This window comes from Capra hircus, chromosome 1 (assembly GCF_001704415.2).
Source record: "Capra hircus breed San Clemente chromosome 1, ASM170441v1, whole genome shotgun sequence".
Classification (NCBI taxonomy): domain Eukaryota; kingdom Metazoa; phylum Chordata; class Mammalia; order Artiodactyla; family Bovidae; genus Capra; species Capra hircus.
The window spans coordinates 42,297,613-42,310,297 of NC_030808.1; the positions used below are offsets into that span (position 1 = coordinate 42,297,613).

General features: G+C 36.3%; 1 protein-coding gene and 1 pseudogene across 1 annotated transcript; both read left to right on the forward strand.

The window, feature by feature from the left end:
• On the forward strand, window positions 5,447–6,381 carry LOC102189348 (annotated as a pseudogene).
• LOC102189622 (olfactory receptor 5H8-like) lies at window positions 11,122–12,062 on the forward strand. The gene is given in 2 exon segments (XM_013970129.2): window positions 11,122–11,406; window positions 11,409–12,062. Coding segments are annotated over 2 exon segments (930 nt in total). The 5' UTR covers window positions 11,122–11,130.

Below are 12,685 nucleotides of genomic sequence, written 5' to 3' on the forward strand. Positions count from 1 at the left end.
ATAAGATAAGCTTTGGTAAACTGGAATATTAAATAAATTAATAGTGGGTTGAAATATTTAGGCCACAATGTTTTCCATGGAAGATCTTCCTGACAATTGTGTTCAAAATATTTATTTTACTTAGTTGACCTACATTCACTACTTTCCCGTGTATTTCTTAGGTTATTTCACTGAATATGTAAATATATCATCTATCTATTTATGTATCTTCTGAAATGGTAAAAATACCCTTCTAGTCTCTTTTGACCTTTAGTAAAAGGTAGGCCTTAAGTACCCACACACTGAATTAAGAATTTCTGATTATTTATTAATTTGGGATTACATGGAAGAACTGCAATTACAGGTACATTGCCTTTATTCAGCTTTAGTTTTTAGCTCAATTTGATTCTGCTACTAAAAGTTGTGGAGAAGCAAATGCTATAAAGGAAAGCTGAATATCTAGATAAATTCAGCTTTCACTACACTAATAACAATGATAAAGCGTCTTTTAAATATGAGAAGAACTGAGGCAATGCTAGTATATTTACGAACAATTTTAAAATAAATTGAAAATGCAATACTATTTCATATATAAATTCCATACAAAAATAAACTTGGAATTTTGAATAAAAGTAAAAGAAAGGTTTCCCAGTGCTGCCAACTTTTGCTGAAACCAGAGTTAAGACAAATATTTGCCACCACTAAGCCCCCAAACTCTGAGACTTTTATTTCATCTTCAGCCTTTCTAATACTTCTCTCTCTCTCCATTTCCTGATCTTTTCTATGCTTATCCATGGTCCTTAATCTCTTTCTGCTTTTTGTTCCTTTCTGTTTTCTTTTCACTCAATCAAATTTTCCACTTCACTTCTCTACCCATTCTTATCTCAATACTTTCCTCCTTCTCTTTTGAAAAACTACATGATATTGTTCTACAGGGAAAAAAAAGTTCACATTTGTCTTCCGGTGGTTCGGTACAGTTCAGTTCAGTTCCGTCCCTCAGTCGTGTCCAACTCTTTCCGACCCCATGAATCGCAGAATGCCAGACCTCCCTGTCCATCACCAACTCCTGGAGTTTACCCAGACCCGTGTCCATCGGGTCGGTGATGCCATCCAGCCATCTCATCCTCTGTCGTCCCCTTCTCCTCTTGCCCCCAATCCCTCCCAGCATCAGGGTCTTTTCCAATGAGTTAACTCTTTGCAGGAGGTGGCCAAAGTATTGGAGTTTGAGCTTCAGCATCAGTCCTTCCAATGAACACCCAGGACTGATCTCCTTTAGGATGGACTGGTTGGATCTCCTTGCAGTCCAAGGGATTCTCAGGAGTCTTCTCCAACACCACAGTGCAAAAGCATCAATTCTTCAGCACTCAGCTTTCTCTACAGTCAACTCTCACATCCATACATGACCACTGGAAAAACCATAGCCTTGACTTTGTTGGCAATGTAATGTCTCTGCTTTTTAATATGCTATCTAGTTTGGTCAAGAAATGTAAACTGTTCTCACCGTATTAGATACTTTCTTTCATTCTCCTCACTGCTGTGCCACTTCTCATTGTTCTCTAACTCAACTCCGTCACAATATGAAAACTGCTCTCACTAAAGCCACTAAAAGTCACGTAATTCCCACATGCAAAGATTTCTTTTCACTCTATTCTATCAGAATATTCATTTTGCTTTAAGGACTGTATTTGACTTTGTTCTTCTTGAGTATTTTCCTCTGAGTTCCCAACACAGTTTTCCAATTCCCTCCTGCTTCTTCTATTCACTCTGCTCAGTAGCATTTTTTTGTCTTTCTTTTTCTCCTTTTGGGTGACCCAGAGCTCTTGGTTGCAAGAAGAATTAAGTTAATTGAATGGAAATTGGCTCCAATGAAGCAATGCTAGGGTAAGTTGAAGAAATCCACTGGATAAATGGGAAGGTACACACGGGGATGATCCAGAGAGATGATATGGGGTGGGAGGTGGGAGGGGGGTTCATGTTTGGGAACTCATGTACACCCGTGGTGAATTCATGTCAATGTATGGCAAAACTAACACAATATTGTAAAGTAAAATAAAGTAAAAATAAAAATTAAAAAAAATTAAATTAAATTAAAAAAAAGAAAGAAATCAGACAGCTGACACCCAAATCATGTCTCAGTTCTAGTTCAGTAAGACCTGTTATCATTGTAGCTGAACTTAAATGCCACACTGCACACTGACAATGCCATTGTTGTAGACATAGGATTCATTTTCTGGGGTCACGACACTTTTTCCTTGGTTGAATTGGCAAATAAAATTCTTTTTGTGCACATATGATTTTTGTCTTTATATATATTCTAAATGCAGTGTGGTGAGTTTGGGTGCTTTGCTTAGTCACTCAGTCATGTCCTACTCTTTACAACTCCATGAACTGTAGCCCACCAACCTCTTCTGTTCATGGGGATTTCTCTAGGCAAGAATACTAGAGTGGGTTGCCAAGCCCCGCTCCAGGGGATCTTCCCAACTCAGGGACTGAACCCAGGTCTCCTGCATTGCAGGCAGGAGAGCTACCTGAGTTACCAGCTGAGCTACCAGGGAAGCCCTGAGTTTGAGTGAAAGTGAAAGTTGCTCAGTCATGTCTGACTCTTTGCGACCCTGTGGATTACATAGTCCATGAAATTCTCTAGGCCAGAATACTGGGGAAGTGTAGCCTTTCCTTTTTCCAGGGGATCTTCCCAACCCAGGGATCAAACCCAGGTGGGCTGCATTGCAGGCAGATTCTTTACCAGCTGAGCCACAAGGGAAGAGTTTGAGTGTCTAACCCTAAATAAAATGCCTCACCTACCGCCCCCCTGCCCCCGCCCCATCCTAGGTTCAAGGGGGAGAGCAAAGTCATTTTCTAAAATTTTGGCTTCTAGAGTGGACGACAGTTTTTGTTTGCCACCAAGACTCATATGGTAAAAAAAGAGGATCAGATTTTTCCATTTAATAAATGATATACATCCATTTCTCTCTAATATAACTTCCTCAAGTTTATTTTCATGCCTTCTCTCTTTTTACCATACTCACACTGGCCAATGGAAAGGTCATACATACTATGTATTTCAGCCTCCTCAATGACTCCCAAGTCATTATTTCTATCAATATTTTTGTAGAATCATACTGTGAAGTTTATCTAACTTGAATATCCAGAGGATGTTCTTGAAAAAACTAGCTACTGCCTCTGAATCTTCTATGTCAATTTTTGATGTCCATCTGCCCAGTCACTTAGTTAGTCTCTCTCCTTTACTAATCACTCCTTCACATCTTACATGTCACCAAGTTCCAGCGAAACTGAGCAGGACCTTGTGGGACCCTCATAAGTACAAAAGACTTTCGTTATTTCCCATTTCTTTGTAGGAAAAAAGCTTTAGCTCCTAGACCTTCTCTGAGTTCCTAAGGTCAGATTCAAACAGTTTTTAATTAAGAAAAGGGAGGGAATACAAAAGCAAAGATGAATGGTCAGCAAACAATATTGCAGAGATGAAGCAGGGTCTTTGTTCTCCCTCAAGGAATATACCTAACAACGTAGCTTTAATTTTTCTTTAAGGCCTCTATCCAGGTAGAAGATGGTAACTTCAGGCTGAGCACAAGATTCCTGGAACCCACCCTGTTACCTACCTCACCACAAACCAATCAGAAGAGAGTCATACCTTCTGCAGCCCTCATCCCAAGTTTTGCCTTTAAACACTCTTCCTCAAAAACCAAGGATGAGTTAGGATTTTAGAACATAAGCCACATATTCCCCTTGCCTAGCCCTGTACTAAACTTTTCTCTGTTCCAAGCTTCCAAACTTTTGGTTTGTCTGGTCTCTCTATGCATTGGGAACACAAACTTGAGTTCAGCAGTACAAGTGATCTTCATTCTCATTTTATTTTGATCTCTTTGTCTTCCTCATCATTCCTAATGTTATATCACATGAACTAAGAATTTCAAGTACATTTAGATCACCTGGTGAATATTTAGAAAATGCCTTTTATCAGAGCCCATTCATGATCTACTGCATCAATTTCTTCAGTTATACTTCAGAATCAATATTTTGCACAAAACTCCCCCAGACAATTCTGATGTGTAATCTGGTTTAGGAATCATTGGACAATAGCTACAGCTTCCTAATTATTGTTTATGATGCAAGTTTCTTCTCCTTGCACCCTATTTTCTATAGCCAAATATTTAACTTCAAAAAATAAGTGATATTCTCTCTCCTTATCTAATAAGTTTTAAATTATTGCCAAATGCTTGCAGAATTAAGTTCAAGCTCTTCCTATGGCATTTCATTCATTTTATAAACTGGTCCCTTCTAACATTGTCACTTTGTTCTTACATCCATGTTCTACACAAAGAATTTCTTGACCTTACTCTATCAGTCATTTCAGTTGCTTAGTTGTGTCTGACTCTTTGCGACCCCATGGACTGCAGCACACCAGGCTTCCCTGTCCATCACCAACTCCCAGAGTTGGCTCAAACTCATGTCCATTGAGTCGGTGGTGACATCTGACTAGCTCATCCTCTGTTGTCCCTTTCTCCTTCTGCCTTCAATCCTTCCCAACATCAGGGTCTTTTCCAGCAAGTCAGTTCTTTGCATCAGGTGGCCAAAGTATTGAAGCTTCAGCTTCAATGTCAGTCCTTCCAATGAATATTAAGGACTGATTTCATTTAGGATGGACTGGTTTGATCTCCTTGCAGTCCAAGGGACTTTCAAGAGTCTCCTTCAACACCACAGTTCAAAAGTATCAATTCTCCAGTGCTCAGTTTTCTTTATAATGCAACTTTCACCTCCATAGTTGACTACTGGACTAGCTTTGACTAGACGGACCTTTGTTGACAAAGCAATGTCTCTGCTTTTCAATATGCTGTCTAGGTTGGTCATAGCTTTTCTTCTAAGTCTTTTAACTTCATGGTTGCAGTCACCATCTGTGGTGATTTTGGAGACCCCCCAAAATAAAGTCTGTCACTGTTTTCATTGTTTCCCCATCTATTTGCCATGAAGTGATGGGACCAGATGCCATGATCTTTGTTTTCTGAATGTTGAGTTTTAAGCGAACTTTTTCACTCTTGTCTTTCACTTTCATCAAGAGGCTCTTTAGTTTCTCTTTGCTTTCTGCCATAAGGGTGGTGTCATCTGCATATCTGAGGTTATTTAGTATCCCCTAAGTTTGCTCATCTTCAGAATGTTTTTCTTCTCTTCTAAATCTTCTCGTTTCTGTGCAAAGTTTTAAATGACATAATGCTTTTCTGTGTTCTAAATCTGGTCACTTCTGAAAAAAATTTTAAATAATGCAATTGCATTATTTTAATATAACTTTTCCACTACTATTTTTCATGTATCATAGTAAGAGTAAATAAAATAAAAAATATTCAGGTTAGCATATGCTTTTATTTCAATTACCCTCAATAGATTCACTTTTAAAAATAAATGATGTCCTTTTTCCATTTACTACATTGCATTTCAGGGGCCATCTATTAAGGATATGGAAACAAGAAATGCAACAGAGCTGAGAGAGTTCATTCTCACAGGACTTACACATCAACCAGAGTGGCAAATTCCCCTGTTTCTGCTGTTCTTTATGATATATCTCATCACCATTATGGAAAACACTGGTTTGATTGCACTCATCTACAATGACTCTCAACTTCATATTCCGATGTACTCTTTTCTTGGGAATTTGGCCTTTGTAGATGCTTGGTTATCATCCACAGTGACCCCCAAGATGCTAGTCAACTTCCTGGGCAAGAGTAAGATGATCTCTCTGAATGCAAGGTACAATTCTTTTCCTTTGCAATCAGTGTAACCACAGAATGTTTTTTGCTGGCAACAATGGCATATGATCGCTATGTGGCCATTTGCAAACCATTACTTTATCCAGTGATTATGACCAATAGACTATGTATGCAGTTGCTAGTCTCATCATTTGTAGGTGGCCTTCTTCATGCCGTAATTCATACAGGTCTTTCATTCAGATTAACCTTTTGTAACTCTAACATAATACTTCATTTTTACTGTGATGTCAAGCCACTGATTAAAATTTCTCGTACTGATCCTTCTGTTAATGTTCTGATGATATTTATTTTCTCTGGCTCAATACAGGTGTTCACCATTCTGATAGTTCTTGTCTCATATACCCTTGTTCTCTTTACAATATTAAAAAGGAAATCTTTGCAAGGCATAAGGAAGGCCTTCTCCACGTGTGGGGCCTACCTCCTGTCTGTCTCTTTATACTATGGGCCTCTTCTTTTCATGTATGTGCGACCTGGATCCACACAAGCAGATGATCAAGATATGATGGACTCTTTGTTTTACACTGTCATAATTCCTTTCTTAAATCCAATTATTTATAGCCTGAAAAATAAGAAAGTTATAGATTCCCTGACAAAAATGTTGAAGAGAGATGGTTGTATCTCATAGTATTATTGGTACTATTTTCATTTAAATATTAACAAAATTTTATTGTTTAGATGTTGCTATGTGATAGTGTTCAGTTTTTTTTGGATGTATAATTGTTCTATTATTTTAGTGACTTAAGACATTAGTAACTAATAAATCCCATAAAATAGATTTATATTCTTATTCAAAAACACAAAATAATTTAATCCTCCTTATAGAATACTAAAATAAAGCAAAAAACTCCAAATATTTTCTATGCCTGTATGTTCTTCAATGTGGTTTTAAAATGGAGCAGTTCCTCTGAAGGAGACTTGTTTATGATGTCTTTTACACTTATAAGTCCATCACATTTAACTCCAAAGTGGAGGCAGATTGGTATTTGAATGAAGAGAGGCAACCCCTAGGAATTCTGCTGGCTATCAAAACGTCTTACATTCCACTTTATTTGGTGCATGGTAAATTTCACTTCTCATGGGAATCAACTCTCATATCACAGAAAGAAATGGGAAAGCAATGAGGAAAAAAATGACAGGGTATCTAAGATAATGAAGACAAAGAGCTACACTATGAGAGATGCTTTTACCTTAGTGTGCTCCAAGAGAGAGACAAAAGGCAAGTTATCTCTTACTACCTATGATGATTTCTAAAGTCCTTTCTAGCTGTGTATATTTGCAGGTCAACCTGGGAAACTTTTCTAAGAAAGTTAATAGATAAACTGAAGGTTTAGGATGGATAAGAATGAAGAGGCAGAATAGGAAAATAATGGTCAATATTCCTAGAATTTTTTTTAAGTGAAATTAATTAGAAAAAGAAACAGTCACATGTAAAGTTATTGGAATGTGTGGATGACAATGAGTTTTGCATACTAACATGCATACTAACAAAGTTCAAATAATGTGAAGATATGATACCATACTGCCCAGTGAGTGGCTAGGAAAGACATGAACAAGAGTTTGGATGTGTGTGCTCCAGATGCTCATTTTCACTCCATACTCTAAGACTAATGAGTGATTCACCATCAGGTCCACCCCTGTCTTCCTCTCACTATTGATTCTAGGTACCACTGCGACCCTCACCTTCAGAACCACCTACCTCTAAAACTCTAGTTACTTGTTGCCTCCATTCTGCTGATTCTCTCTTATGTCCTAAACATATCTGCCAGATTTTTCTTTGTAAAAGGAACTGAGATTAAATCACATAACTCTTCAAGGATTTTTAATGGACTCTCATTATTACTGAGTTTTCCAAATTTGCTGACATACTGAGTGCAACACTTTAACATTACATTAGGTTGTCATCAAGGGAATCAATGGTGCTATCAAAGGAATTTTATTTTATTATTCCTTCTTCTTCTGGCAAATGCACATAGTTAAAATGTATATAAGCAGCATTTTCCTGAGCCTGGAAAATTAAGCCTCCAAAGTGAATCTGTGGAAAGAACTATCACGTTACTGTCATTCTGGTGCTCTTGTACTATTTTATGCTTCTGAAAGCCAAACTCTCAAAGAATCTCAACAATTTCTTAACAGATATAGGTAAGAGAGGATGACTCTTATAATATTCATTTTTAATAGAAATTTAAAAGAATTTTAAATTTATAATAATTTTGATTTGGTTTACAAGATACCTGAACAGTCAGTTGAAATATTACTGTGAGTAAATATGAATAACTCTAAGGCTACATTTTACCATTTAATCATACTTAATTATCTGCTTAGTGTAATCACAAGACTCTACAGGATAAGAGTTGGTAAGCTAGAACGTTAAATTAAAAGTTGATTTAAATATTTAGGTCACAATGTTTCCTGTGTAAGTAATCTTTCTGATAATTGTGTTCAAAATATTTATTCTATTTAACTACACTTGTGGATTAAATTTTAAGTTATATCACCTAAATAGTAACCCGTCTATCCTTTCATCCACTCCTTAATTATTTCATTGAGTATATCTGTGTACATATATATGCAAAAGTGCTGGAAATAGTCCTCAATCATTTTGACCTCTATAACTTCATAGGTACCCATACACTGAATTGAGAATTTTTCATTATTTACTGATTTGGGACTGACTGGAAGGAAAGAGTATTTCAAATAAATACACGGTTAACAGCTGCAGTTATTGGCATTGGTTATTTATATGACCTTTATTCAGCTCTAGTCTTTGGCTCAATTTTATTCTGTTAATAAAACCTGTGGATAAGCAAATGCTGTGATGGAAAACCAGAAGGATTTCTAGAGAAAGTCAGCTCTAATCTCAGTAATAGCAAAGGTAAAGTATCTTTCAAACATGAAAAGCAGTTTGATGCAGTGTTAGTATGTTTATAGACAATATAAATTTCTGAAGTAAATTTACTTAAATTAAACACTATCATACACAAATTCCTTAGGAATAAAAACTTGGATATTTGAAGGAAAGAAAAAGGAAAGCTTCCCAGTGTTGAGCAGTTTCAAGGAAAACCAGGGTTAATAGAAACATAAAGCCCCCAAACTGTTGAGACTTTCCCCTTATTTCATCTTCAGCCTTTCTCTGATACTTCCTCTCCCTCCTCATGTCCTTCTCTTTTCTACACTTATCCATCTATGTTCCTTCCTCTTTTCCTGCTTTTTGTTGTTTCATGTTTTCTTTCCACCCACCTACACTTCTCATTCCACTTCTCTACCCTCTCTCATTTCAATGCCCTCCTCTACCTCTTTGGAAAATTTTCATGACATTTTTCTACAAGAAAAAAAAAATCTCCTCTGTTCTTCACATCTCAGATTCTCTGTTTCATTCTGCTCACTGCTGTGCCATTTGCTTCCATCCACTTTCCGGTGTTTTTTGATTCAGTTCTATAACAAAATGGAAACTGCTCTCACTAAAGCCACTAAAAATCTCTTCATTCCCACACTCAATTATCTCTGTTCACTCCTTATCTTACAAGAGCAGTTATTTCACTTTTGGCACTCTACTTTCCTGTGTGCTTTTAAAGTATTGTCCTCTCTTTAAGTTCCCTACATTCAGCTTTCCAACCCCTTCCCTCTTCTCTGATCATTCTGCTCAGTAGCCTTTTCTGGTCTTTCCTTTTCTCTTTTTTGGGTGAGCCAGTACTCTTGTTTCCAAGAGGAAAACAGTTAATTGAATGAAAACTGAATCCAACAAAGACATGCAGGGAAGTTGGAGAAACCCACTGGAGAAATGAGTAGTCAACACTCCAAATCATGTTCTAGCTCTAGCTCAATAGCCCTGTTGTCATTGTTGCTGAACTTAAATACCACAAATCACACGGAAAATGCCATTGTGATGGGCACAGGATTCATTTTCTGAGGACATGATACTGTTCCCTTGGTTGAGTTGGCAACCAAAATTCTCTTCTGCACACATCAAGTCTTTGTCATTCTCTCTGTATATTCCAAATTCAGTGTATGTGCAGCAGCATTACTAGCAGTAGATCAAGTCCCCTTACATTATGTTCAAGGAAAAGTCAGTTTCTAGAAGTTTGGTTTCTAGACTTATTAGGTAGAAAATAGGATCAGGTGTTATGTATCTAAAATTATGTATATACCTATATATATATATATACATACATACATACATATATACATATATATACACATACATATATATCCATTTTTAAATCTTTTTAAATTTCCTCAAATTTATTTTCATGCTTTATTTCCCTTTACCTTACACACATTTTCCAACGGATAGATCATACTATATTTTAGCCACTTCTATGACTCCTAAGTCATTATATTTTACTTTTATTAAGGTTTTGTAGAATTATATACCTGGGTGTTCAGAGGATGCTCCTTGCAAAAACTGGCCATTTCATCTGAGCTTTCAACATCAATTTTTGAAAACCGTTGGTGAGTTAGGATTTTTTGAGCTGAAGCCACCCATTCTCCTTGTTAGTCCCTGCATTACACCTTTCTCTACTCCAAACTCAGACATTTTAGTTTGTTTGACCTCACAGTGCATCGAGGACACAAACCTGCATTCCGCAACACAAATGAGTCTTCATTCTAATTTATTTTGACCTCTCACTTTGTCTTCTTTGTCACTCCTAATGCCATATCACACATGAACTAAGAATTTCCCATACATTTAAATCACCTGGGGAATATCTATACAATGTATATTATTAGACTTCATTCAAGATCTACTGATCCAATGTCTATAGTAATACTTCAGAATCTATAATTTGAATGAAATTTTCTCAGACAATTCTGATGTGTAATCTAGTTTGGGAGTCATTGGACAATAACCACAACTTCCTGATTCGTATTTATGACCCAAGTTTCTCTCCCTGAAGTCTATTTTCTTCAGTCAAATATTTAATTTCAAAAATAACAGATGTTGCCACTTCCTGTTTTATATGTTTTCATTTCTTGCTTATTTCTTGAAGAATATAGCTCAAGATCATTCATATGACATTCAATTCATTTTATAAACTGGGTCCTTCTAACTTCTGTACTTAGATGCTGCATCCATGTCTTACACATAGAATTTCTTGACCTCATTCTAGAGCATCCCCTAATTTTGCTCATCTCCAGAAAGTCTTTCTTCTCTTCTAAATCTCTTCATTTCTGTACAAATTTTTAAATGTTGTAATTGCACTGTTTTAACATAATTTATACAAGTAATTTTATGTACTATGTAGTAAGATTAATAGAAAGCATTTAGATAGTATATGGTTTTATTTCAATTACCTTCAATAAATATTAGTTTTAAAATTCTTGATAACTGTTTTTCCATTTACTGCACTTGTTTCAGGGGCTATCTATCAAGGATATGGAAACAAAAAATGCAACAGAGCTGACAGAGTTCATTCTCACAGGTCTCACACATCAACCAGAGTGGCAAATCCCCCTGTTCCTTCTGTTCTTGATGATATATCTCATCACTATCATGGGGAACCTTGGTCTGATTGCTCTCATCTACAATGACCCTCACCTTCACATCCCCATGTACTTATTCCTTGGGAGTTTAGCTTTTGTGGATGCCTGGGTATCATCTACAGTTACCCCCAAAATGCTGGTCAACTTCCTGGGCAAGAGTAGGATGATCTCTCTCTCTCTGAATGCATGGTACAATTCTTTTCCTTTGTCATCAGTGTAACCACGGAATGTTTTTTGCTATCAACAATGGCATATGATCGCTATGTAACTATTTGCAAACCATTACTTTATTCAGTGATTATGACCAATAGACTATGCATGCGACTATTAGTCTTATCATTTTTAGGTGGCCTTATACATTCCATAATTCATACAGGTTTGTTACTCAGAGTCACGTTTTGTAACTCTAATATAATACATCACTTTTATTGTGACATTATGCCACTGATTAAAATTTCTTGTACTGATCCCTCTATTAACGTTCTGATGGTATTTATTTTCTCTGGTTCAATTCAGGTGTTTACCATTCTCATTGTTCTTATCTCTTATACACTTATTCTCTTTACAATATTAAAAAAGAAGTCTACACAAGGAATAAGGAAGGCCTTCTCCACCTGTGGAGCCCACCTTCTGTCTGTCTCTTTATACTATGGGCCTCTTCTCTTCATGTATGTGCACCCTGGATCTGAACAAGCAGACGATCAAGATATGATAGACTCTCTATTTTACACTGTCATAATTCCTTTCTTAAATCCAATTATCTACAGCCTGAGAAATAAAAAAGTCATAGACTCATTGACAAAAGTGTTAAAGAGATATTCTTAGATCTCATAGTAATATCTGTTTTTATTAAAGCATTAACTAAATTGTATAGTTTTAATCTTGCTATGTAATGATTAGTATTCAAAATTTTTTGTACTTATAATGTCCTATAATTTTAGGACTTATGTTAGTACCTAATAAATTCCTTAAATAATTCTTACTTCTTGTTACAAAATTTTAAATTAATTGTTTATAGAATACCAAAATAAAGCAAAATACAGAGGCAAGCAATCATTTTATATGTGTTTATGTTCTAGAACATGACTAAAAATGCATAAAGTACTAAAATAGTGACGTTCCTCTAAGGGGGAATTATTTATGGTATCTTTGATACTTATAAACCATAGACCTAGAGACAGAGACTCATTACTTTTAATTCCACAGTGAAGGCAGGTTGGTATTTGATTGAACAGAGGCAAATCCCAGGAATTTCGTCTGCTGTGAAAGGTCCCATATTCCACTTTATTTAGGCTATGGTAACTTTCATCATGAGAAATGCTGGGCTGGAGGAAACACAAGCTGGAATCAAGATTGCCAAGAGAAATGTCAGTAATCTCAGATACGCAGATAACACCACCCTTATGGCAGAAAGTGAAGAACTAAAGAGCCTCTTGATGAAAGTGAAA